Source organism: Anabas testudineus, chromosome 7, assembly GCF_900324465.2.
Source record: "Anabas testudineus chromosome 7, fAnaTes1.2, whole genome shotgun sequence".
NCBI classification, from domain to species: domain Eukaryota; kingdom Metazoa; phylum Chordata; class Actinopteri; order Anabantiformes; family Anabantidae; genus Anabas; species Anabas testudineus.
Window position 1 is genome coordinate 19,884,710 of NC_046616.1, and position 27,986 is coordinate 19,912,695.

General features: G+C 44.3%; 1 protein-coding gene across 4 annotated transcripts; it reads right to left on the reverse strand.

Moving 5' to 3' along the window:
* Window positions 1-917: 917 nt before the first annotated feature.
* iqsec2b (IQ motif and Sec7 domain ArfGEF 2b) lies at window positions 918-27,962 on the reverse strand. 4 transcript variants are annotated; one of them, XM_026367148.1, is made up of 14 exons: window positions 26,233-27,962; window positions 9,211-9,505; window positions 8,697-9,014; window positions 7,349-8,403; window positions 7,071-7,232; window positions 6,728-6,850; window positions 6,455-6,621; window positions 6,144-6,283; window positions 5,866-5,991; window positions 5,674-5,773; window positions 5,413-5,574; window positions 5,063-5,257; window positions 4,793-4,842; window positions 918-4,474 (listed from the first exon to the last, which is right to left on the reverse strand). In XM_026367148.1, the coding sequence occupies exons 1-14, from the start codon at window positions 26,691-26,693 to the stop codon at window positions 3,293-3,295; spliced, it is 4,536 nt and encodes a 1,511-aa protein (XP_026222933.1). In that variant the 5' UTR covers window positions 26,694-27,962; the 3' UTR covers window positions 918-3,292. The 4 variants fall into 4 exon arrangements, with proteins under 4 accessions (XP_026222933.1, XP_026222935.1, XP_026222934.1 ...); XM_026367150.1 differs by lacking the exon at window positions 26,233-27,962 and adding an exon at window positions 14,997-15,074; XM_026367149.1 differs by lacking the exon at window positions 26,233-27,962 and adding an exon at window positions 9,666-10,419.
* Between the last annotated feature and the right edge of the window lie 24 nt (window positions 27,963-27,986).

A 27,986-nucleotide genomic window follows, 5' to 3' on the forward strand; every position in this document is an offset into this window, starting at 1 on the left:
CAGAGCTATGACTTCTTGTCAGCCTGGCTACAGTGCTGAAAATAAGCCTTAGTTGCCTCTGTCAATGATGAAGAACATATGGTTCTAGCTTTTTAAATATATATTAATAAACTGTCTTTCCAGGTTAGCCAATATTCATCTAAATTACTGGAATACCACCTCCTTTCTAGCTTGCATGATGTCTGCTTTAAGCTACGAATTTGTGAAGGCTGCAATATCATGAACAAGATAGTGAAGTTAAGTTGAGTTTTTTTTAGGTAACGTAAAGTTCAGTACAGTAAATTAAAATGTTTTTAAGAAATGGACAATAGGGAAAACTATTACATTTTAAAATTCAACACTGTATGTCAAACAAGTTCAACTGTGTAATTAAGTAAATCCAGTGTCCAGCAGTGAATTAAATGCAGTGTTGAGGCAGTTATTATTATATCTACATGAATGCTAAAGTCACCCACTATAATGACTTTATTTGCACTAAGAATTAAATCAGAGTATGACAATTCAATTAAAAAGACAGGAGGATGGTACACAATAACAAAAAGGACTGTTTTTGTTTAGAGGCTAAGAGTGAGCTTGAGTGGAAGATTGCTGCTATCCCTCCACCCCGACCTGTGCTTCTAGGAACATGATAATTAACATGACTTGGGGTGGTTGACTCATGCAGACGGACATATTCATCCTGCTGCAGCAAGGTTTCAGTAAGACTAAATAAGTCTATTTGATGGTCACTCATCAAATCACTTGCTGATCTCTTTAATTCTCATCTTGTGATATTTTTAGTATTACTAATATATTATAGGCTACTATTAGCCCTATGTTTGCCTTTATCTAGCATATGAACTAGTGTCATAATTCCTATTTTGAGCAATCTAATGAAGCAGACTTGAAGGTCACATAAATTACACACACAAAGCCACTTCACTGCAAGGACACTTTAATTTATGAGAAGCAATAAATATTCACATCTCAAATCTCTTCTTTCAGTACACATAATACATACACAAAGAAAAAAAAGAAATAATCTGTTTAAAATAATATCAATAAGTGTGCTGCTGACATATACACTTTTTTAAGCTTTAATTTATATTATGGCAACATTCTCTCACCTTCAGTCTAAAATAATATGAAAAAGAAAAAGAAGTCAATATTCTACTTGGCCAACATCTCCTATCCCTCTCCCTCTTTTACATATATGTACATACTTAGTGGCACTCACATGCACGCACCTGAATACAGACTGGGAGTTGTTTATCCCATAATTATAATAAGAAGCCTATGTATAGTATAATATGTACATTCAGGTTTATACAGTACAATCTATTCAATAAGTGCAGATATACTCATGCAAAAAGAGTCAAAAAAAGACACCATAAAAAGAAAAAGGCTAGGCAACACATACTTAAAAAATCTTCATTTGACACAAATCACTAATCTTCATTCACCTCGACACTTTCCAAATCTCTGCAGAAATTCTTTTCTTGTGGCTCCACGTCGTCTTGAATTCCTTCATCTCTTGCTGTAGCTTATTACATAGATGTCTTTCCCCATTCATTCTCGCCTGAATCAGAATAGATTTTCCTGTATGGTAATCAATGGCACTGACGGTAAACCATATCAGTGCTCAATTTCAACCTCAAAAATTGCAGTAGCAAAAGGGATAACACTTACACAAGGTCCACAGGAAAAGAAAAAAAAAAAGAAAAGAAAGGGTAATACAGTATGTACCTGTAGGCTATTTTACATTCTTGGCTCTTGTTATGTTTTTTAAACAAGAAGCCCTCAGCAGGATGCCAAGGCATCAGATAACGTAGTAAGAGATTTCTAAAAGTGACGGGAGAGGGGGGTTAAGAAGAAGGCCATGTCGGACTTAAGACATCACATGTGCAAAACCACAAAACTTCATGTAAAAGCGTGCTTCTTGAAAACACAGAAGAAAAAAAACAGAAAATGACTATATAATTATGAGGGAATAGCATCTTCCAGAATCCAGGTCTAATTTTGTTCCATAGCAATGTCTAGACCTTTTTCCAATAGTGGGAGCCTCATAAAAAGCAAAAAATGGAACAACTCTGTATGTTTCAAGTTTTCAAGTTATTCACTCCATTTGAGAACGTGTGCCCCTGTTAGCTCACATCAAACAAAACAGAAAAGGAGGAATAATATTGGTGTTCGAATCAATTTGAACAAAACTGCACCTCATTCATTAGTTTTCAACAATTAATAATACTAATTAATAAAAAAGTTGAACATAATGGAAACTATGGTACTATGGATATAAATCACACTTCACATATCAAAACACCCTCTAGTGGTTATGTCAAACTGAGGGAATTTATATGTGCATATACTCTCTATAACCATGTACAAACATCTGCTGATACAATTAATCACTGATCAAAACAACTGTTGGACAATATTCATCATACTCATAGCAGGTATATTATAATATCAATAAAACAGCAAGAAGCTTCAGAAACATTCAAAATATATTATTGATTGTATCACTGATTCTCACACCCCTCCAAGGAGCGCGTTGTAAAGCCAGGTGGTTCCTGTTGACATGTTAAAGACCATTAAGCAAAAAATGGTCAGGAAACCATGCACTGGTTTTAAAGTTTGAGACAAAGCAACATATCTGAGGTCTTCTTTAGAAAAAAAGATGTCAGTCAGCAAAAGCAGAACCTGCAAGAATAGACGGAGACATCATGAAACCAAGGAAATTATTGCAAAGGGACTTTTTTTTCTTTTCTTTTCTTTTTTTTTGCAATTCTTTTCATTTTTAGTGCCAGACACCGCTGGATTGGATTTGGTGGTTTAGTCTTTATTTACATCCCCATGTAAGCAGCTAGATATATGTGGTCTCTGTTTTTCCAGGGTCACATCTTGATACTGTACATATAAATAGTCTCATACAGACTCAAACAATTAAAAGTGAGGCAATACAGTATATCTAGATATAGATTTAGGTTAATCTTCGATTTTATGGCTATAGACTTTTTGAGATTGTGTGCGAAAGTGGGAAGAGTGTTTGTTTATGTGGACATTCGTATGTGTGTGTCTCAGGTTTCAAAGATGTGTGCACATGCTTTTTAGCTCTAGCTGTGCTTTTTATCTCCACCTACATATGGGAAACGGAGGTGAAAGTAACAGAGACGAAGCAAACTGCGTTTCCTCTTGTCACTAGCACTGCTACTGTTACTTTCTGTCCTGGCAGACTTGCTTCTAGCCCTAGGTCTGCCGGCCTCCTCCACTCTGTCATCTGACCTCTGACCCCTGGGGCCCCACATCCTGCTCATACCACCGTACTTATCCGGTTGATAGGCTTGGATTTGGAGCTGCCCCCTGTACCTGTCGCTCCAGCCCCCGTCACCTGTGGCCCCTGCTGAGGCTGCCCGGGGTGCTGGGGGGGGTGAGGGGAGAGAGGTGTAAGAGGGGTAAGGGGGGACGAAGGGGGGGGTAAAGGGGAGTGTGGTGGGGGAGGGGGTATAGAAGAAAGAGGAGGGTACTGGGGCAGATACGGGGCGGCGGAGGCTGCGTGATGCGCATTGACGGAAGCGGATGGTAGGTTGTGGGGCAGGGTGCCGAATATGAAGTGTGTTTGGTGGGTGGTGTGGCTGGCTGGGTGTGGTGTGTGCACGTGTCCGGGGTGGGTTTGGGAGTGTGCGTGGGGGTGCGGGTGGGAGTGAGACAAGGTTAGTGGAGGTTTGGTACCAGGGCCGCCGCCCCCTCTGATAGAGTGTGTGGGCTGCGCGTGGTACAGGGCGAACTGTGGGTTCTGGGAGTGTTGGGAGAGAGGAGAAAGGGGGGGGGGACATCCCACCACCATGTTGGCGTAACGACCCGGAAGCCCAGGCTGGGAAAGCTGGGAGAGATGGGCCAGCTGCGGGTGCTGAACGTGCGGCGGGCCAAGCGGTGGACGACAGGGTAGCGGGCCTCTCTGTATAGTATGAAGGGGCACACCTTGCAAAGGAGGAGGGACAGTTTGGACGTGGTAGCGATGGTGATGGTAGTAGGGTGGTGGGGGCTGCACGGTGCCCACGTGACAGTACTGTGCGTGTAGTGCCTGGATCTTGGAAGGCCCCCCGTCCAACTGGCACAGAGATGAAGGGGAGTGAGGAGGGGGCCCTCCCGTAGTCGGTGGGGGGACAGGTGCGGGGTAGGGTGGCCCCGGTGGAATAAGGGGCCCTGGTGGTTTGGAGCGTTTGCTGCCAAACAGGGAGCCCAGGAAGGAGCCGCTGTTGTTGTTGCTGGTCCCCCCAGGTCCGCTCCCCGCTCCTGCTCTCTCTACACTGCTGGAGACTCCCCCAACTCCTGTCCCAGCAGTGGTATGTTGCTGCCCCGGCCCACCCCCCACCCCCGATCCGGGGCTCAGGATGGGGCGGTGAGGCCGGAAGTCTTCTGTTCCATAGCAGGCAGAGACCACACCTGGCACTGGATAGCGCTGGTGAGGCTGTGGGCTGCTAATGATGGAGCCCTGGGAGGATAAAGTATCATCATGCTTTAGAACAATCAGTGGAGAATTGCAAACCAGCCCCTGTTCCCACTTTTTATCCCACACAAGAAATATTTGAATCTGGAGTTGTAGGACATGCCGAGTGCACACAGCCATGCAAGGGGTTTCAGTGCAAAACAGGAACATGTGGACATACAGACATGCATGCACGTGCAGACCATCTACTGTATATGCACACTGTGCACACACTGAGCGTATTTGGAAAGAAAAAGGACCAGTGAAGGGAAATGCAGGTCTATGAAAGGTTACAGGTCTGCACCTAGTATAATGGAGACTTACTTCCATCGTACTGTCCAGTGAACCAACGCTGTTCCTGCGACCACGTTTCCCTGCACCCCACCAGGAAGAGTAATGTTAGCACAAAGCGGAAGATTAAATTTCCATTTTATAAAGAAGATAAGAACTGCATAAGCTGCGTCAGTAAGAAAGAGGAATTGTAGCAAAAGAAACAAAGGACAAAAAACACTGTGTGTGTGCTGGTGCTCAATTCAATCCAGCTGACAGGACAAAAATGGAATTGACACTAACTCTGAGGTGCTGTTGTCTCACCTGTCTCTGATAGGTCCCTGAGAGATGAGCTGAGAGCTGTGCGTTTGAGACCCTCACCCACTGAGCAGTTGTCATCAAAACTTGTTCTTCCCATGGTACCATTCACAACATCGCTCTTCACACCTACGCCTCCTCCAACCACACCTCCAGTCAGCAAACTGGGCCGCATCACGCCTTTCTGTTTCTCTAACTCCGCTGTAAACAGAGAGCACATGAGGGACTTTAAAAAGACTGGGAGAGAATAATAACAAAAACACTTGACTATGTCTCCATTTTCTCACAGTCAAAAAACATATTACGCCTTCTAAAAATCATAGTTCACAGTAATGTCCACTAGATGGGGTACTTACATTCAACTCTATATTTCTCCATCTCTTGCACTTCAGCAATACTCTCCCTGAGGTCGCTAACAAAGCGGGTGCGGTCTTGCTGACTGGGTGCCATAAAGACGATAAGAACCTTCCTCTCCCCTCCCAGGACAGCTGAGGTCAGGCGGACACCATGAGGGTAGTCTAAGAGATGTAAGAGATAAGAACAGAGAGAAATGAAATACTTCATCACTGTGGTTTAATGTAAGTTAAAATATGCCAAAATACATGCTGGGGACTTACATGAGTTTTGGAACATGTGCACTTGCATCTCAACCAAAGGGAAAGATTGTCTGAAACTATAGGTCACTGAGGTTTTCTTCTTCTGGAAGATTTTGGTCACCTGGAGTTTAACGTAGAAGGATTATTTTTTATTTTAAACAGAGATAAATTATTATGTAGCATGTCTTGAAAAAGGTTAAATATGAGTCTTACCACAAGAAGGTCATTAAAGAGGAAGACCTCTCGTTGGTGCACCCCTGTCCTCTGAGGTCTGTTTGGGTCAGGCACCTCATAGAGCTGGCAGCAACACACCAGCCTACGATGGGGAAGGGACAGCACCTATAAAGACAAATACAGCAAAACACCTGAATAAACCTTTAACTAGCAATTGCAATATATCACAAAGCCCTTTATGCTGCCTCACTCAGTTACAAAATGGGCTATAACTCCACATCCCTTTGTTACAACAATAAATTATAAACTGTACTCACAGGCTTCTTTCCCACAATGACTCTCTCCACTGCCTGCACTTGAGACACATGGTCATCATTGGTCCGTAGCTCCCACTTCTGTATGCGCTGGTAGATTCCCACGAGCAGGTCCCGGGGTATGTCCTGACCATTGTCTACTCCTTGGTTGGAGAAATTAGGAAATTATTTAGTTTTTTAGTTTGCATTTTGCATTTTCCCTACTTTAAGTATTACAGTATGCTGCATGTACTATATGCTACCTGGCTAAATGCTAGGCATGTGTATCATAAAGTCATGTATCAGATATGTGTGTTATTTTTGCCCAGCAGCACCTCTCAAATTCTTGATGAAATCCTCTAGCTTCATCTTCCTCTCAGGTTTGACGTTAGGACTGTACATATCTGTGTTGAGGAGGATTATGGCAAAGGCCAAGATGAAGATGGTGTCTGGGTTCTGGAACTGCCGAACCAGGGTTGGATTACACACGCAGTATCTCTGACTGCATTAGGGATAGAAACAACAGGTTTAGATTTCGATTCTGCAGCCAAATCAGCAATTATTAGGCACTAACACTATAGTAGACCCACATTACTACACAAACAAACCTGAAAGCCTCAATGAGCCTCTCCACTTTTTGTGCTTCTCCTTGAACTTTAATCTGAGCCTGAAACTTCCTCAGAGCATCGTCCAGGTCCATACCTGAGAAGTCCATTTCATCCACCACACAGCTGAAGCACACACACACAGCAGAGGTTACAGAGGTCTATCTTCTCTATTGCACACTAGTCTCAAGTTTGGCCTATAGACTTGGCATAAAATGTGTAGGCTACAACGATGAAGTTATGGGCTCTTTGTGACATGCTTTAGCTTTTTCACACCTATTTAGCCAAATGAAAGAGAACAAACATCTCCAATGAGCTCATCCATGCTTTTTATTCCCATACTTACTCTAAAACATCTTTGTTGAATTGTTTCTGTCGGTTTCCCAGGAACTCTCCGATCATCTGCCTGCTGAGGCCCTTCCTCTCCAGGATAAAGCGAGCAATTCCAACTGGGGTGTCAGATACAAATCCTCTTTCTATCAGGTACTGGATCCCTTTCTCTGGCTTCCTACAGTCAATGAAAGGTAAACAAAAATGTTCTTATTACAGTTTTACTAGTTCAAATGTATGCTCATAAACAAAACAACCACTTGCTTATTAATATTAATACCATAAGTATCTTACTTGTTAAAGAGGTTAAGACCTATGCGGTACTGGCGTCTCTGCACCACATCACTGTTGAAGGGTGGAGAGTCCCAACTATGGCGGCTCTCTCTCTGGTAGGTCTGTTTGCCCAGAGGAGGCAGAGGCTCCCGAAGGCTGTCCTGAGATGAGGAGCCAGAACTGCAGTTCACTGTCTCGTTTGAGTTAGTGGTGGAGTTGAGTGAGTCATTGTCTCCATCGGAGCAGCATGGCTGCTCCAGACCACCGGGGGGCAGAGCTGTAGAGGAGGAGGAGGACAATGGGGTGGTGGGGGGCTGCTGGGGGGAGGAAGAGGATGAAGGAGTGTCAGGGTACTGATGGTGGTGGATAGGATGATGATGATGGTGGTGGTGAGCTGCCACCTGGTGAGGAATATGTGTGGGTATGGGTCTGCCAGGGGCCCGAGTCTGACCCTGGGCAGCTGCTGTTGAGGAAGGACGAGTGCCTGTGTTGGGGGAGTGTTTGAGGGTTCCCTGAGGGGAGCCAGCTCCAACCCCAGGCTCCTGCTCAAACACCAGCTGTCTGCTCAGAGACCCCCGGTCTGAACGGTCACTCATGTCCACTGAGCTGTCACTGGGCGGTTCAATAGTGAGGAGAGGCAGGTGTGCTCCCCTCAGACGATAGTCTCTGCACTCTGTGCATGGGGTGCTGCGCCGACTGTTACTGCTGCCCCCTCCCTCAGTATCCCTGCTGTCCTCACGCCCTCCAACACCACCACCGGGGCCCCAGTACTCTGTATCTGTGCTGCTTGGTGCCCGATCAAGGGACAGCGGGGACGACGGCATGCCATCATCCATGTAAAGGGTGACATCACTGTATGAGGTGGCCGTACTGTCGCCGTGCATACTGAGTCCTCCTCCAGCTCCCCTGGCTCTTTCTCCCAAACCTCTTTGGGAAGAGGGGTTACTGCTGCTGCTCCACACACACTCACCAAAGTCTTCACTTATCCCTCCACCCTCCCGGCTGCCCTCCTGGGAGTCATCGCGGCCTGCGCGGCAGGTAAGGGCGTCATCTATCGAGTCAGCTAAAGACTTGACCTAGAGGAGTGGAACAGGAGTAAGTAGGACTATTGCTTCAAATTTCAGTATCCCACATGCCATAAAGTAAAATGTGGTTTTATAGTGTTTTTGTTACATTTCTGAAATAGTAAAATTGCGGTTGATGCCAAGTCTTCTAAAATGCAGTTATTTGATAAGTTTCGCTTGCATTCTTGGTCTTCTCTCATTTTTCTTTCTCTTCAATCAACTATTGATATAAATAAATGAATTGGAAAGACACTTTTAACTGACTTTGAGGCACATATGGAAAAGAAAATCCATAACAATGTTACCTGCTTGGAGAAAGAGTCCTCTAAGTGGGTGTAGTCTCCAGGGCGGTCTACATCGGGGGAATGAGGAGGCCCGATGGCCACACTGTGGGTGAAGTTCGTCTGTGTTTGGGCCTGCTGCTGAGGCTGTCGCTCATCAAAGGAATACTGCAGTCTCATGTTGGACAGGATAATGCGGCGTGTCATGCGGCTCTCTGAAGCGGAGCTTCTGAGGCGCTCAAAGTTCTTGTTCATGCGATATTGTCTGAAGGCAGTCTGAATGGTTCTAGCTGCTCTGCGACTTACAAAGGAGCCACCATACTTTCTTTCCAGCATCTCCACCTGGCAAGAAGTGGGGGGAAAAACAACAAGGAAAAACTCAGATTACATACAAACTCTCTGCACTCACCTATGATCCCCACTGGCAGAATTCTATGATGCACATAACGTTTGCCAGTGCCCATGGCTTTAGAAACCCAAAGAACACAAACATCTGCAACACAAATCCTTTGCCCAACAGTCTCCTCAGCACTGATACCTTCTTGTCCTGTAGATCTGTTGATAATTCGTAGCTATCTGACAGGGCCTTGCATCTCTTGTTCTCCTCTTCCTCTTGCTTTCGGAGGGCTAGACTTGCAGGTTGGTGCCGCGTCCGTAGCGCCCAGGCCAAACTGGCTGAGCTGGAGGCAGACACACATGAAGGGCCTCTGGTATCTGATGGTGCACTGCTGGTGCTGTCAGTGTAGCAATCTGAGCCACGCAGGTAAGGCGTCTGGCTGAAAGAGCTGTCTTTGTGGGTGCCCGTCTCTGGACACTGGGAGTCCCCTTCCACACTACACAAGAAAAGGAGCAGAAGGTATTAGAGTGAGTCATACGTCCGTTGACAAAATATTGTACCAAGCACTTGTTAAAGTGCTAGAGAATGAGTGATTGAGTAAGTTCAGTGTGAATGAATGTGCAGAGGTAGCGAAGAGTTGAAATATAAGGACTTACATGTAGAGTTTAGAGCGCCGTGAAACTAACCATCTTATAGTGGAGCTCATGGTGAAATCATATCACCAACAAATTTGTGTTGCTACTAATGACTGCCAAAGCCTGAGGCCTAATGACATTCCCTGTCCACACTGTGAGTTGATGATCCAACAGACTTAAAAGTCTGTGCTGTCTATCTCCTTCGTTTAATGAGTCCAGAGGATGAGTTAATATACTACTACGTCGAGCCAAGCCTACTAGTGTGAATGCACTGTTTTTTTCTGCTTCCTGTTTTCTTGTTCCCTCTGTCAGTCTGTCCTCTTAGCCTTTCAGGCTCTATTCTCGGTGCATCCCTGCCTGACAAACATAGCAGTGATATCACATTTTGAGGAGTCATCAACAACTAAAATACACTCCTCCACTGCCACATACCAGTAACACCATACTGACAGGAAAGACCAGGTTGTTAAAAAACAGGCACCTGCTGACACAAAACCTTCGCAAATAACATCTCCTACCAGATTCCCACTCTCTGCGTATATTACAGAGCTAACAGCAAGCAGATATCACTTCCAATCAGATCAGCAATAAACTTTGTCTAGATACAAACTGAATCAATTCCAATGTGCAGTCCACATAGCAATAATCATAAATAATTAAATAAAAAAAAAAAAAGATTCAAGTACGTCCAGAAATCTTCCACTGTCCTGTCATCCACTTCTGCTGAGACAAAATCCACCCCGTGTCATTTACTCCGAGTGTTTGGAAGAACAACTATTGTCACGTGCTGCTGCCTACATTTCCTCCTTGTGTTAGCTACACCCCCTGCTGTCCGCTGTGCCCTGTCCCATAACAAGGCTGAGAGCTGGGGTCAGAGATGTTTGGGAGCATTACATTCTGCACAGTATAGGCAGGTCTTAGTGGTAAAGCATTACTTGTGCTGCCTCTACCTTGTTCCCCTACCAGTTTAGGCTATGTGTCTCACATTATTATAAATGACCAACAGGACTTAAAATGGTGGCTTAGTGACTATTTTGCCTTTGAGCGGGTCAGTTAATGTCCTCCTCCCTCCCTCCCTCCCTCACTCCTTGACTTGTCACTGTTCCATTGGATTGCAGACTTCCTGTGTTAGTACTAGCTGGAAAAACAAAACAAGGGGGAAACAGGTTCCCAGGGAACAAAGAAATGACTTGTACATATTTCATGTTACAGTTCTGATCTTGCAAGTGATACTTCTGAAATACAAGCCATCAGCCTAAATACCAAGACTCTTGATCTCCAGAGTGGACACAGTTTCCCGTCAGTCCAATGTACAATGCTGGGTCTTTCAGAAAGACATCCTGTGCCTTTCAATAACACATGACCCAGCTAAATAATTGTTGACTTTACCAGCAACACTATTATGTTGCATAACACAAGAGTCATGCAAACGCCCAGTTATAAAAAGATACGATTCTGACATCTACAGGAAAGCTCACAGCACCACAGTTCAGCTTAACTTGTGAATATTTAACATGAAATGCTTATATTTACATGTATACCGTTGGTAAGGAATTCATTACAGCGTTAACAAGCTGACCTTTGTTTCCATTTTGAGCAAATTAATTATGAGCAACAGGTTGTAGCACCACACAACTCCATCTCCTGAAATGTTATTTTTTTCCCTGTGTGCAGCATCATTTATCATTCCTCCTCCTCTGCTCCTTAAATAGAGAAACTGAGAAGAGGGAGGGGGTTGCTTGGTGACGGTTGCGGTGGGACCTCTGTAGGCGGTGAGGCAGTTGTTAGGATAAGAAGTGTAGTTGCCATGACAATGTATTGACTGTTATCACCATTGAGGTGGGTGTTGAAGATGCTCCACAGGTTGTGAATGACAGTCTACATAATACTTGTCTTGTTCTAACAACAGTTAAAAGAACATCGTATATCTGTGCATCTATCTGAGTGAGCCAAGCTCATACAGCACTTCTTAGAAGCCTTCATTAATCATTAATAGTATTTATATATTAAGTATATAGTTGAATAAACTAAATGAATAAATATTTTCTTCAGAGCTGCTTGAAATTGTTTTTAAGGATGGAAATGAGAAGCTGTGCCGCGTCGACAGGTAGATGCAGACAGGGACTTATCCACACCGTAATGTCCTGTTAAACACATCAGCAGGCGCAGATGGTATTTTCATTCTCAACTGAGTCACAGAAACCTAAAATACATGCAATGCAACCATTAGGGATCCACAAGCCTGGTGTCATAAATTGGGCTCTGAATATTCAATGATGATCCTTGGATGGAGTTTTACCTCTAAATCCTATTTGACTTCTGCTGTCATGTGTTCGCATTTTATACAGAAGGGAAATCTAAATACTTTAAACAAGTCTTTTATTTTCTAGTTCAGGTACCACTGAATGAGAGATCAACCATATGGATTATGTGACACTTTCTTCTCCACATTCTATATGCGGCTAGATCTGTGCAAACATCACCCGTTCTTCAGAGAAATATATATACATACATATATTGAGGCTATAAAGTGTGGTGAAATATTGGGAATAAGATAAGTGGATTCTTTTTCAGGCCCTAAACATGCTTTCAATAAACAACCACTTCATTTGGTTTTGCATAATGCAGCAAGAGCCAGGCAGGAATATGTGGTCAGAGACAAGGTGAGGACGATATATGAGGAAAAAGTTTGTTGTATAAAACATGAGTGTGGCCATATCACAGCTGGCATCAGCACCTCATTACTTATGTAAGAAACCCTGTATTCTTGTTACAGTGCCAGAGAGAGGTGCTCTCTGGAGGTTCCCTCACAAAGACTGGTTCAGAGTCTCACTCCCTCCAACCATTTAATTGGAGCTGAAACAGATGGTTGGAATCTAATAAACGGGAGAGTGATCACCAAAAGTGTGAAAAGAGTAACAGAAGTGGGCAGGAAATGACAGGAGCTCTGATGAGAGAAATTAAAAAGTGAATGGGGGTGTATGGAGTAAAATACAATGCAGTCAACTCCATGCATTCCCCTGCCTCCTGGCTCTTGCTTATCTAATATTGATGTGCTGACAGTGTGTATGTGCGCATATGAAAGAGCAGCAGCAGGTCTGAGTGTGCCATCGAACCCACAGCAGGACATGGAGGCTGGTGGATTAACCTCTCTGCTGTCTGCTGAGGAGATGCCAATAATTGCATCGATCTACTGAATCCGTTGACTCATTTCCACCTGAGCATTGTCTCGATGCAGTCACGTCACATCCTTTTTAATGTCTTTCCAATTTACGTGTCCTTTTTGCCATTTGTTTCAACGCTTATTAGAAAAAAAAATAACCCCCTGCATGGAAGTGGAAAACACGGTGGCAAGAAAAAGTATGTGAAACCTGGAATTGCATGATTTTCTGTATTAATTTGTCAGTAGCTCTAGCCCACACCTACAAACTAATTTTCTTAAAAGCACTCCAGGTATGCTGACACCCGACTCCATTTAACCAAGGGATCACATACTTTTTCTAGAGCACTATGAGGTTTTTTATGGTTGTTCTCAATAAAGATATCAAAGATGAGTTTTTTTTTTCATGTTATTGTTTTATAATTTTATATTTGTTATTAATCTTTTGTCAGATTTTACATTTTATGACATTTTAATACAGAAAACTATGAAATTCCATATATTCCATTTCCATTACATAAATTCCATTACATACTTTTTCTTGGTACTGTAAAGCAATACTGGAAGAAATACTCATATCTTGTACTTAAGCATACTACTGTGTACCACTGTGTAAAAACACTCAATGCTGCATGCATTCAGATCTTTACTTACTAAGTAAATGCCAAAAATACAAAAGTATTAAAATAAAAACCACAAAACATAGTCACACTTATTACTAATTATTACAGAAGGACCCATTCTACAGTATAAGATGTACAGTATATTATTGGATTATATATTTTACCTACCTGGTGTACTGCCAGACGGATTAATCCATGATAATACATGCTTAAAACTGAATTTGTGCAGTACTCCCACCTCTGCTTGTGTCTTAGATATGGACTGTGGCCAATAACAAATGTTCAAATGCCTACAGCAAGACCCCAGCTAATTACATTTGTGATGTGTGATGTGATAAAATTTGTCATTAATTTCAGGACATAAATTTCAGCCAAAAGAGAGTGAAAACAAGAAATGTTCTCTCAGTCACGAAAATAAATCTACTGCCAGAATCATCTGTGTTTTCTTTGTTACGTGTCCAATTCTGATCCCATGCTTTTAAATGGCCAAACTGAAAGGAAACAATCACAATCATTCATGGGTCAGATGGGGGCATTCCTCAACCGCCAACACTCGTCGGCCACTTTGCTGTCTTAAGTTACCCACACACACACACACACACACACACACACACACACACACTATTTACTTCTGTCTGTGACGCAGACTCCTTCAGTTCAAAGCTCAATCAGATGAAGTATTTTTTTGTCAATAGGGGATACAGATGAATGTTACATCCACGTAGTGAAACATCAGAGAAAAGCCATGTGAGGAACTGTATGTTTTTGGAGGTCTACAGAGCTGAGCAGCTGAGCACCGGCAATGTTTCGTAAGCATCAACTTATCAGATCATCTCTAGCACTCAAGCAAGGAAGATTAGTCTTGTATATACTGTGAGCAGACTAATGTAAACTTTCATTGCAAATGAACTCGTTACACTCACAGTTTGCTGCAAGCATTTTTGAGACTGCTCTCTGTAAACGAGCTGCACAATTTAGGTCTTTATTTATTTATTTTTCTGCATTTACTTCCAGCTGATTTGGCCCCAAAATAGCTCATTCTTACATATGTAAATGCTGACTGCACACCTCCATTAGAGCATGCAAATCCTCCCAGCAGACAGATTTAAACTAACACGACAAACCTTTCTAAAAGGGTCTGTAAGGGTAACTAATTTAAAGAGCTCAAGTCGTGACAGCCATGACATTCTGGCAGACTTCACAGGCTTTGAAAGGTATGTGATCTGTCACCTGAACGGCATGCACACTCTGTCACACAGGTTCCTGTCAGTGGCTCGTCTGTCGAGTTTCCTTCCATTTATATGTGTTTTTCTCTTCCCAAATGGTGTCTTTCTTTTAAAAACAAATGACATATTGTACAAGCTGTCTGTGATGATTAAGCAACACTATATACACAGTAATCTACTGTACCGGACGCGTGTCATTGGTGCAACATCACCGCAGCGTAGGCCACTATACAAACAGTAGCAGTGTAACAGGTAACATCACCTTTCACTGGTGAATAACTAAACACTCTTTAATGACTGTTTTCCAAGTGAAAGAAAAGTGGAAAAAGAGCTCAGTTCTTACCATGCTGCTACTGTCAGAGAAGGGTTCCACACATACTGGAGCATCACAATGACACACACACACACACACCCTCTCTCTCTCTTTGACTCTCTCACTCTCTTGCTGTACAGGCTACATTCCTGACAGCCTTTTGACAGCTATGAACTTCCCTTTAACCCTGCCAAGAAGTCACTTTCATTACACAACACCAAACCAAACAGAAGCACGTCATGTCGACACAGCTACAGTCACAGGAACAGACGAACAGACACACAGAAGCGGTGGACTCATTTATTGAAAAAAACGAGAGGAGGAATACAGTGAATGTATGCTGTGTCGTCAATTGCTTTTAAATCCAACCTTTAAGACAGAATGTATGATGGGACATCAGGGGTTTACTGTAACATTAAAGTAAGGACACAGTGTGTTAAAGCAGCTGAGATGGAAAAGACCTTTAATAAGACGAGAGCATAGGGAAAAAACTGAAAAATGCACACTGCAGCTTAGCTGAACTCGCAATAAACAGTAAAATAGTTGTACTACACTCTGTGGTTCAGTAGCTCATTAAATGTCCTGAGTAACAACTACAAAAGTTTGCTCCTGCGTAAATTTAGAAAATTACAATTTTGGGCTAGAAAAAAACAGACAAACAAGAAAAATGTTTTGAGCAACAACAACAAGTAATGGAGTGTGTGTTCTGCAGAGGAAAGCACTAACATTCAGGGGTTAATCTGCAGCACACAATCAGCATATTGCCGAAAATAGAATTACTATAATTCATTTTTGTGTGCGGATGAGTACATTGTGCTTGAGGCACAGATGAGTGCGGAGGGTGTGAACGAGCAACATTCCAACATGACTGAGCAATTAGACCGTCACTTACAGTATTTCACCTTCACACAGGAACAAATTAAGTATTGTCAGGAAATAGATATCTTTATTCAATTGCAGAAATCAATACGATTAATGCCCTCAAGGTCACAAATAACCACAAAATATGAGAATAATTGTCAGGTGTGTAGCCACAATCAAATGAACATGTTAAATAAATGGCTCACATTTATATGATAAAGCAGGCTAGCTTCTCAGACATTGCATAATGGTTGGGGACATGACTTTATAGCAATTTGCACACATAACAAATGGCGCCTACAGAGCACATCCACACTGACATGACTCAACTAGTGGATCCAAGATAAGCATGAGTGCAACATTAATGAGCAGACGAGGATGATGCGTGCTGACAGCCTCATATGGCTGCGAGAAAAGAAATAAATTAGCAAAGAATACAATGAGAGGACAACTTCAAGACTCTTTAGAATAGAAATTAGCACACAAACAATATGATAAATCTGTCATAGCACACATAACAACTGTCACAAACTATTAAAGGTTGCATGCATTTCTTCTTTTTTTTTCTGCTAAAGTGCAGCAAGACTTTTTGGTACACAGTGAGGTCTCTGTCTTCTGGCAGCATAAACTGTGATAGTCTTTTCACAGGTGTGCGAGTGAGTCGTTGTGCAGCCAGTCACACCTCAGCTCAACGAGAGGAGGGGCTATTGCAGCCTGAGGCAGAGCAACAGAACTGATGGGCAACCTCATCCTCACCCTCCTCTCTTGGAAAGCAACACGGGACGAGTCAAAATACACGAAGGCAGACGGAGAGGACGAGACAGAGAAAAAGAAAGAGGACAGAGAGCAAAAAACAACATGAGACACACAAAAAAGCAGAGAAAGCAGAAAGCAAATACTGTAGGTGGACACTAGAAATGGCAATTTATTAGGAACAACAGGCAGCCTTTATTAAAAATGGTGCTTTCTATACACTATGGACATTATAGCCGTCGAATACCATTAGATGGCACTGTTGGAGCATCATGTACAGATGTGTCTGACAACAGCACACTGTAAGTTGGAGCATAAATCAGAGAAGGAGAGAAAAGAGGGTGAGAAATCACCAGGTTCACTTGTGACTCAGTCCACCTTGGCCCCATAGCTTATTGAAGATAACTGCTTCTCCTCACTCTGTGTGAGGAGCTATGTGTTTTTCAAGCTGGTGGAAGGGCCTAATTCCAGCTATTAGTCGCACCTGGGAATGGCAGGAGACTGAAGCACAGGCTCTTAGGAGGAGGTGGGGGTGCAGGGGGTAAAGCAGGGAAGCAGGCACACCAAGTTGCAAAGAAAGTGATGGTGACAATGGATGGGCCACTGGTTGAGGGAGAGCTGGAGATTGTTGCCACACGTTGGGATGGTTGCAGGTATAACTTCCAAGGCTTGTGTTGTACTCACTGTACTCAGGCCCTGCAGTGGCCCTTACCTGTCCTCCTGCTGTGAGCTTTGGTCAGTAGAGGGGCAGCAGTACTGATGGAGGCTGACGAAGCTGTGAACAGTCAGACTGGTGGGGAACAGAGTGGCATAGGCAGCGCTGCTCGCTGCTGTAGGAGTGGTGGGAGCAGAGATGGGCTGCCCTGAGACAGACGATGGCCGGACACTGACAGGAAGGACCAGAGATGGACGACAGAGAGAGAGAGAGAGAGAGACATGGAGAAAGCAGAAACACAGACACACAAACAGTCAGCGGCAAAGCAGAAAGAGAGCACTGATTTGAAGCTGCACATCGATAGTGATAGACGAATCATAGGGAAGCAATGGAGGTGCAAAGAATGGCACATTTAACAGGAGAAAACAGGTACAAATTCATACAGACTGACAAAGACAAGATGACACACGTTTGAAAAAAAAAAGCACCCTCACAAACACGCTGGGTATTGTAAAATTAGCTCCTAGAAGCTACATTACAGGTGGTTTAAAGACTAAATATGACGCAAACAAGCAGAGAAGAGCTGAAGGTCGCTTTGTGCTAAAAAATAAAAACATAAAAAATTAAATAGAAAGTGTAGAACATTTCTCACAGCCGGAGCTGTTGAGTAAAAGTTTCGTTAGAGAAACTCCAACCACTCTGATGGATTATATAAAGCTCTATATTGATCTACAGTGGAAAACCACTTTCTGTAATGCATGCGAGAGTGCATATATAATACAAAAGGCTCTCTGCTGCCCGTCTACTCTGGTAGGAATTAGAGATGTTCCATCTGCAGGTTGTGAGTGAGCAGCTGAAGAGTGAGCAGTGGTTGAGATTAGCATGTAAATGGCTGGTTTCTCACTGGGTCCAGCTGCCGTCAAGGACACGCAGTCCCTGTCATTGTAGCGTGGAAACACTTTGAGAGAAGCACGGGAAGGAGACAAGATGCAGCAAAGGGGGTGAGAAAGGAAGTGAGATATGGAAGCACTTCAGCAGTCAACTGTAATTGACCGTCTTGTTTTATGGCCAGGTGTGTAAGACACGGTGTCCACAGAGAATTTCAGAATGCGTTAGTCACTTGAAAAACAATAGTAGCATCAAGGAAACTACAAGTAGTATTCATTCAATAAATCCTGGGAAAAGACCAAAACCAAATACTGAATAACAGCCTAACAATTTACTGACCCTGAACAAGTGTTGACCGTGTAGCCAAAGTTTTTTAATATTTACTAATGTCCAAAGACAAAAAGCACATCAACAAGCCAGGGCAACATGGTGCTTCATTACCATGAACATGGGAAGTGTAGTTTATTCTGGGTGAAAACAACATACACCCTCCTGCCCACAAATACGTAACTTGAAGCTAAAAATAGCCTGAAATACTGTAAAAACACAATTTAAGTTACATTTGCTAAAAGTTACAATGCCCAGCAGATTAGTTACATATTATAGATTTTTGCAGCGTATTCACCTCCAGCAAGCAGCTTTTCTCCAAAATGCTCCAAAACCCTTGTGTGCTTCACGGCAGAAATACACAGCTGGTGAACAAAGGCCAGAGTACAGTAGTTCAACTCTTAAGACCTATTTCCCTCGGGAGCTGGCAGAGACCAAACACGGAGCTACAAGAGAAGGAGTATTGGAATTAACTAGAGTGCCACAGGAATGAGTGCATTTTTGCTCATCCTAAAGGCAGCGGGTGTTTTTGAAGGGTTTTTGCTTAGATGCCTGAAATAAGGTCTCTGGTAAACATGAGGTCGAGAAATTCACCTATTCCCTAGTCTAACTGATAAAAAATCTCTGTGATGGTGTGTCAAGGTTGTGCTCTCAGCTTGTTTCAACTAGTGTGATGGAGTTTTGCTATTGAATTTTAGAAACAAATGAACTTAGAGCTGTTCATGGTTCACAGACAATGTAGGAAAGTTGGAAATATAGTTGTTGGTGTCTATGTGGGATTTGTTGACAGTAATACAAATATATTATATATATATATATATATTACACTTTAATCTTACTTATCACATGAAGTTGACTTGAATAAACTGACTGTGTCTTTTGAACATGAAGACCTCTGGAGGGGAATGAGAGTGGTAAAAATTAGTGTTTAAGGATATAATCACGTAGGCGGGGTGAACGTTTGCTTAGAGCAGATGATAAAAAGCTCCAAGTTAAACGAGAATAAGCTGTCAGGGGCTATTTTAACAGCGATGTGTGGAACAAGAACTCCTTGTTCATTCCTATTTATAAAGCTTACACACAGGTTACAAGTCAGCGTCTCGATAAGACGACGTTCAGACTTCATTTACCAGCCAAGATTTTATATTACCAAGTATGGTGACAATCTGCAACGCTCATTTCATTTCTCTTCATTAGTTCTCCATAGCGTAGAGAAACTAAGTATTGTGAACAAGTGAACCTGCTGACCTGTTCAGCTTTGGATGGAGATGAGAAGAGAGGCAGAGGTGCTGTTATGTAAGCCCCAACCGTGCTTGTATACACTGCGTGGTCTTGCACTGCCAGAATTTGTATTTTACCAGTGCTAACTAATGCCTCCTGTTAAGAGCATCCCCAGCGCATCAAGTGTTGACAGACTCATCTAGGATCTAAAATCTGCTTCCTGAGCAGTTCAGCCTGAATCCCTTAGTGCCATAAAAAACATACATACACACACACATACACACATACAATGCCCCAATCGTCCTCCTCCTCCTTTTTACTCCTCCAAAGAAAAACAAAACACACATACTACCCACACACACTGTATGCATCTCTTGCTCTGTTATTACCAGGCACTCGCAGAATAACAAGAACATAAAGAAACAAGATCAAGACAGGAATCAACACACCACAGATCAAAAGATATTCTTGAAGAGCAGAGAGGACGCAGGAAGTCCAGGCCCACAAATGAAAAAAAGTGGTACACTGGGAGATTGTGTGAGGTGGCGTGTATTTAAAGCAGCGAGTTGACAGAGGCAGGAGGCAGGAAGAAGAGTGGGAGGAGATAGAGCTGCATGAGAGTGGGAGAGGTTGAATACGGAGGAGGGCAGGGGTGAATATAATCAAGAGGAATGGAGGAAAGAAGGCTGGAGAGGAGAGGAGAGGAGAGGAGAGGAGAGGAGAGGAGAGGAGAGGAGAGGAGAGGAGAGGAGAGGAGAGGAGAGGAGAGGAGAGGAGAGGAGAGGAGAGGAGAGGAGGAATGTGAAATTGAAAGAGGATGCGGGAGCGATGGTGGTTGCTGGGATCAGTGTTTTCCTCGAACCTGTGCAGTGGCACGGGGGTGTCAGCGTGTAGGTGAGTTTATGTATAGACGAGCAAGGAAAGTGGGAGCAACGCTCACATCTCACATGTGGCGATTATAGAACGACATCATCTGCAGTGTTGTGGCAGTTTTTTTTTTTTGTTTGTTTTTGTTGTTTTTTTCTTACACACCACAACAAAAGTTTCGTAAAGCAGCCCACGTTCAGAGAGAGCACCTCCATTTACATCCGCGTGGCTTTTCAGGGGGGGGTATAATCTGAAAATCGCTCCAATTCAACCACTCCAAATTGTGCTTTCACCCTTTTTCCAGCATTGTCTATGAAATGTGAGTGTGGGAGCGCACTGCGTCATCCCACCTCCAGCGTGTGACCCGCCTGACTCCTGCTGACAAACAGAGACGTTTGATAACCACACATGCTGTGTTGTAGCTTAAAGTTAAGTGTGTTTTTATACACAACACCTCTCCCTCCCCTTCTCTTCCAACAGCTCTTCCACAACCAACCCCCCCCCCCCCCCAACACACTCCTTGCTTTCCATTGCAAGCTTGAGTCTCCTGCTGCTTGGCAACAGTGTGGACTGCCTGTGTGGGCGTTTGGCTTTGAGTGCCAGGCGAATGCACTGATAAGGAGGGGCACGGTTACAGTTACGACTCAACGCACACACCAGGCACCTGCTTGTGTGCACTTATAGGTATGGGTGTGTATGCGTGTGTCTGATTTGAGCTGGATGTGAATCACCCAATGAAGAACAATTAGACTTCATTTAAATGTGTTGTGGGCGAGTAATTCCAGAAATTGGTATCCCTGCAGATCGCAGAAGGGACGTTCTGTAAAGTCTGAAGCAGATCTCGGCCGTGAAGCATGACTAATTGTCCGCAGGTGCCAGCCAGAGAAACTTTTCAATGGCGGAGAACCTGTAACCTGTAACAAATAAGATGCTGCAGCACTCGTCTGTCTTCACTATGTGTCCTCCATCCCCATCAAGCCGTCATTCATTCCTGGATCCTGTCTTTCACCCTGCTCCTGCTCCCACTCCTACCCTCTTTTCTCTTCACTTCTCTCCATCTCTCTATTCTGTGTCTCTCGCCCACAGAGTTCTTCACAGAAGAGCTCACAGCGTTCCCACGGTAACCAGTCACCCTACTCTGCTCCACAGAACGTGTGCATGAGTGTTTGACAAACATCCCGCCTCAAAAGTGCCACTTATGTGCATCTGAACAGGAATGACAGTGAACAAAGTCATAGTAACGACTGGGAGAATACTGCGGAAGTGCACCTGGGCTCATCATAGGCCAGTGGGAACGCTCGGAAGCTCGGATGCGGATTACATCCACAGTGATGTTTAGCCCGCCGGTGAACGGACGGCAGGCATAGCATTCAGCCCTCCTCGCTAATAACAAAGCAAGACCGCTAATCTCCGTGCTCATTTGCCACGGCTGTTGCTCGGACACAACTGTTAGCTGCACACAATTGCCATTTACAACAAAACAATAGGGGATGCTAAAAACTGACTGGCTGGCGTGGAGAGGAGGAGAAGAGGAGGAGGAAGTTGTGTCAGTACCAGGATGTGTAGCTGTCCCTTCCCCACCGCTGGATAGGTGAGAGGAGCTGGAGCTGGAGGTGGAAGAGGAGGGAGGGAGGAAGGGAGGAAGGGAGGGAGGGAGGAAGGGAGGAAGGGAGAGTGGATGGAAATGCGATGTAGTAACTGCCTCGAGGACAGCTTTACAGTTTCCACAGCAACTATATCTCTCACTGCACTCCAGGTCCAGGGACATTTCACTTCCTGTGTAAAACTTTACATCACAGCTACAGTAATCACCAGTCTCCTCACCATCAGTTCTGATGGTGCGTGCTGGTGCACTATAGACAGGTAGGTGTGACTAGGAATGACAGAGGCAAGCTTAGGTATCAAAGGGCATAATAGCAACCTGTCTGTCAATTTTAAGTGCAACATGGTGTAGAAGGTGAACTGAGCAATTCACCATAAGGTTTTTGGGACACCATCGGCCTGCCAGTTTCTGTTGCCACATCTAGTCGTCTCTGTACAATGTAATGTCATTAATTAAAGGCAGTACCGTTTATGCCGCCAGCAAACTGTTCAAAACAGATGATATGTGACAAACTGTGAACCCCTCTGCCTCAACATGCAATCTGGATGCAAATAAAAAAACATCACATCCTTTGCATAGAGCCTAAAATCCTGAGTGCCACACTGTGCATGAATATGACCATCTTCAGCTCCTTTTGCTCTGGGTCACTGATATTTGAAAATGTGTGTCAAGGTGCACACTGTATGAAGCCGTGGACACACACTTCACTCAGAAATGGTGAGTAGAAGGCAAAAAACAACCACCTACATACACTCGCCTCCCACACATACACACACATATACACATCCATCATTTTAATTTATGTCAAGCTAAACTGCATCACACTAATCATTTGCGGTCCTACGATATTTTAATTCTGTCCCACTTTGCACATCGTTTGATCCACTACGTGTCCGAAATAGAAAATATAAACGAATTTGGATTCTTGAGATAAGGCTAGCTGTAGCTTCACTGTTTTCCTTCAAGAAAGTCGTGGTGAGTCCTGAGAGAGTAGATTTCATCCCATCACATCGCTCAGACTGTTCGGAGCAGGTCAGAACAGGCTCAGCTGAGCTTACCCACACATTTGCCTGGAGGCCAGTTCATTCCTCTAAGTTGTATCTGCACTGTTTTACCAACTGCTGGATGTAAAGTAGTCGGCCTATCTCCAAAATTAGCACACGTTATGCGCTTGTTAGTAACGTACAGAATGAATGCTCAGTTTACCTAATTATGAACAATATCTGTGCTTCAGTCAAAAGCAAGAAGAAGAGCGGGCGTGCAAAGAGGGGAAGAGAAATAGAAAAGCACAAAAGTAATTTCTGCAGCTTCTCTGAGTCATAACTGCAGCAGTGGGAAACAGAAACAGCGAGGGGGAGAGAGCGAGTGTGCGTACGTGGGTATGTGAGAGAAGGAGAGAAGGGAGAGAGGGAAGGGGTGGTGGAGTGGGGGGGGGGTTGCATTTGGGGATGGGGTGTGCTTCACATAATTAGCTAAATTGAGCTCCTTCTGAAACAAAAGCCCATCACCGTTTTCCATATTCCCCAAACAGGATAAATGTCAATTTCAGAGAGAAAAGCGCACATGCCCACAATGCCCTGCATGAAATGGGAGGTAGATGGAGGGATGATGGAACAGAGAGACGGACCGAGACTTCAGCACCTTCACAGGAGCTTCTAAACGCTCCCAGTGCGAGTAACGTGAAGAAGGAAAAAGATAGCTCTCCGTTTTTTTTCTTTTTGCTATTATATAACAACACTGCTCTGAGTTCCAGCACCACTGGGGATGTCGCCAAGACCTCTAGCTGCCCCTGCTTCTCATCCTATGAGCTGTAGGAGCACCGCTGCATGTATGTGGCTCATAATGAAGGGTGCAATCTGTCACCCGTGCAGCAAGGACTGTCACAGCATCATAACACGACAGCCTGCGCGGCAGACAGCGGGGTCACATTAGCTGTCTAATAATGGGAAACCCAGGTGACATCCGACAGCTCACTCATACACACTCACAAAAAAAAAAATGACACGCTAATGACACACACACATATACATCCTCTGTAATAAATATCACCCTCGGGCCAGTGGTAATTATACTCTGGTCACTCTAACTTAATCTCTTGTGCAGTCTGCGTGTGCCCGATCCGTCCTTCACACATTTTGTGCACTCGCACCAGCACATATATTACATAAAGATACACACACACACATATAAATGCACTTGTATGACCTCTTCCAAAAATAACAAGAACAACAACAACAACAAAACATCTGCCATGCTCACAGTAAGCCGTGCAATGCCCTGCTGCTCCGTGATGGAGGGGTTTGTTGTCTAATATCGTTTCACCCCCAAGGCCCCCAGACTCACATTGTTCACACAGCCATTAATAGGAGAGGAATTAAATAGGGTAACATTTGTCACAGCTGTTTACAGCATTCCACTGGGAGTAGAAAGAGGAGAGGAGCTACTTTGTTTTGATGCAGTTGCTGCACGCATGGCAAAAAAAAAAAAAAAAAAAAAGTGGGACAGTTTATTCAGTTGCCTTGTCCGAAATCAAAATCGAGGGCTATGTGATGCACAGAGAGCACAGGGCAGGGATGAGGGTTCCTGCTGGAGGAACCAAAACTAATTGCACGATAACAAAGGCAGCTCTCTGAGCCTTTTCTTCATTGGCTCACACTCCCCACTCATCTCTCCCTCTCTCTCTTACACACCATGTTGACAGATGGCAAATCAGTGTGTGTGTTCCACCTTTTCTCTTTTAGACTGAGGCACGCTGAGCGAGGTCGCTCCGTCACTTTCCCCCTTGTCATCTTTTTCCTTTCCCTGTCTCTCTCCCACATATCCCGTCTGTCTCCTCCTCTGATTGGAGATTCACAGGCCCTGACAATGAAGAACTTCATGTTTGTATCTGATCTATTATCAGAGGAGAGGGTTTTGTCTCTGACCCAAGCTAATAGGCCAGTTTTAGGTTAGGCTGAGTCACAGCCAGACAGGGACAATATGGTTCGTCTGTGCGGGTGACTCTTTATTAAATGTGACACTTCATATGACTCGCTTGTCTGAGCCTGGATCCAAAGTCAGCTACAACCGCTACAGGCAATTAACAAGAGAGCATCAGCAAGATCTACATTTGCAATTCATCTCTGCAGTTAACACCCACATAAATAACTAATATGTGCTTCAATCTAATGACTAAGTCAGCCCCAGGGATGAGGGGAGCCGACCAGAGAGACAGACAGTGGAAGAAAAGACAATTCTAATCGATAAGGGATTTGGTCATGTCTAAACTGGGACTGGGACCATATGAAAACAGTGAGAAAAATCCAGTAATAATCTCTGAGATGATTGTGCATGCAGAGTGTCATCATATGCACAAGGACCAACAGCTTCTGTCACTAAGACTGCCACAATATATTTCACTGTGTACTTTTTCACATGAATTGCTGCCTACTCACAAAGCTTAATGCTTCCAGAACAAAAGCCATCTCTATCTCTGTGTGTGTGTGTGTGTGTGTGTGTGTGTGTGTGTGTGCGCGCGTGGTAAAAAGTAAAAGCGAGGACAGATGCACTTGCTGTTTGCCAAAGCTGTGTTTGCAGCACTCTAACTTCAGGCAAGCCTTGAGTTTTTTGGAAAGAAAAAAAGAAAAAGTCTCTGTGAGATGAACCGGCCTGTAGTTCAGAGTGAAGACAAACAGGAAAACACACTTCAAGCAAACAGCGGCTGCTTCACTGGTCCACAAAGTTCAGATCGCCATATAAAGATCACCATATAACCCACAGCCTGCCTGGACTTGAGTTTTCCTCAGCACACTACTATGCAACTCCTACACACATCACATAATAGACTGTGATAATTACACACATTAAACCTTCTGAAGGCAAAATTACAAACGATATGATGAAATGACCCATAATCCTCCAGGATATTAGATCTTTGTAAATTAAAATATTCTACCTAAGGTTGAGTCTCAACAACCATCTCTGATTATCGGAAAGGCTACAGGTCTGTATGGTTGCCAGTATGAGGGCTTAGCAACATGAATGTTCTGTCACAATAAAGACATAGGAGATCAAACCAATAGAGGAGGCTTCTGTGTTAGAGGAGAACTTACTTCCTGCGCAAGGTGGAACTGGTGTTGGTGTCTGTGCTGTCTGTGCGTTCAAGCCGGTCTCGCTCGGTGGTGGAGGACCCACAGGAGAGACCTCTTGTCAGCCTGGTGTGGGTCCTCCTCTCCCTGCTTGGCCCTGGAGTTGTGGCCGGTCCAGATGTCGCCTGAACTGTCGAGGTGCTACTGTTCCCACTGCCGCCACCACCGCCACCGCCATGATGGATGGGAAGGGACAGAGGCTCGCTGTGGTTGTGGTTCTGTTCCGGGGTGTCTGAACCGGGTGTCCGTGGGCTGCGTTCATGCCTCAGGTCTTGGTTCTCCTGGCTGACCCGGTCCAGCTGGCCCTCCAGCTCCTCGATGCGCCGGCGCTGGGTCTCCAGGAGTTTGGCCTGGCTCTCGATGATGTTGTTGAGCTCCAGGAGGTACTCCACTGCCCGGTTGGGGCTCTCTGGGCTGGTCTCCATGATGGGAGCCCTGCCTCTGAGGGTATGACCACCACCAGCCACCACCACGGTTTTGACCCCGTAGGGCCGAGATCCACCCCCCCCACCAGCCCTGATGAGTGGGGGGGAGGGAGGGATCAAAAAAACTCTGGTAAAGCTGAACTATGAGCTTCAGATGTTCAGAAACAGGAAGTCACAGAGATGAACAGGTTGAGAATTTCAGAGTGACTACATATCCCCAAAGCCGAGGTCAAAAACGAGCATTACAGCATCTTAGTAGCCGTTAGAACTATTGCAACGCCAAGAAAAGAGTTCAAAGCTCAAAAAGAAGCTCAAGACATGGACAACTGCCATATTTCCTGAAGTCACAGTCATGTTGTACGACCATGCCAAACCAGCAGTGAGCAGTTCAAGAGGTTGGGGCATCATGGTGTTCATGGGAGACAGGCTAACAGAGGTAAGGATTTACTAAAAGATGTTGTGCAAAGATCTGTCTTTGAGGTTCTCTGAGAGGAACAACTAGAATATGAATGCATCCAATCGGTTGTGACACATCCTGTTGATTTACTCTAAGAGCTGTGGGATTAACGTCTAGTTAACTATTATTAGTTAATTACAGCACATCTCTAATGCATCGACCACACTTTAGCCTCCTCGACATACAGGGGAAGGGGGGATGGGGGGGATTGGAGGGGGTGATCGAGTTATGATCTCCCACTAATTATCAGGCACTGTCATTCATTACATAACACAGACAATTGTGCTCCCTCCCACGTCGAGTATCCCCGCAATCCAGCATCGTCGCTTTCAACCCATGGTTTGGTGCGTCTTTAAAGCACAGAAAGTAAGAAGAAGTGGTTCACAAAGTTCATTTTTGAGGTGCAAATCCTCCCCTCCGGTCCCCCACAACTACATTCCAGTGATTTGATCCCAGAACAGGAGTCTCTGCGCTTTTTCATCCACAAACTGCGCAGAGTTTACTTCCACATCGCGCTTTCAGAAAGACTTCGGAGGTAAAGCTGGACACCACTTTAGGGCCAAGAACGATCCGGAATGTTCCTGAGAGTCCGAAAGTCTCATTAGTCTGCATAAGATCTCTGAACTACACTGTTCTGTTTTGCCTCTTTGGGCGCATGATGTATAATCGGTCTACACAAACAGGTGGAGATGTTTCCTACTTATCTGAGACGGGTTGGATAATCCAAGCAGCTGTTGTCGTACATCTTCTCCACTGCCTCCGTTACTTTGGCGCAGAAACACAGCAGGTTTCGCTCCTTGCGCGCGCGATGTGCAGCGACGAGTGCGGCTTCTCCT

Coding starts and splice junctions, on each gene's coding strand:
- iqsec2b (XM_026367148.1), bottom strand. CDS start 26,693: ATGGAGACCAGCCCAGAGAGCCCCAACCGGGCAGTGGAGTACCTCCTG. Junction 9,506..26,232: donor AGTTCCACCTTGCGCAGGAA/GTAAGTTCTCCT, acceptor TTTCTTGTGTAG/TGTGGAAGGGGACTCCCAGT. Junction 6,622..6,727: donor AGGCTCATTGAGGCTTTCAG/GTTTGTTTGTGT, acceptor TCCCTAATGCAG/TCAGAGATACTGCGTGTGTA.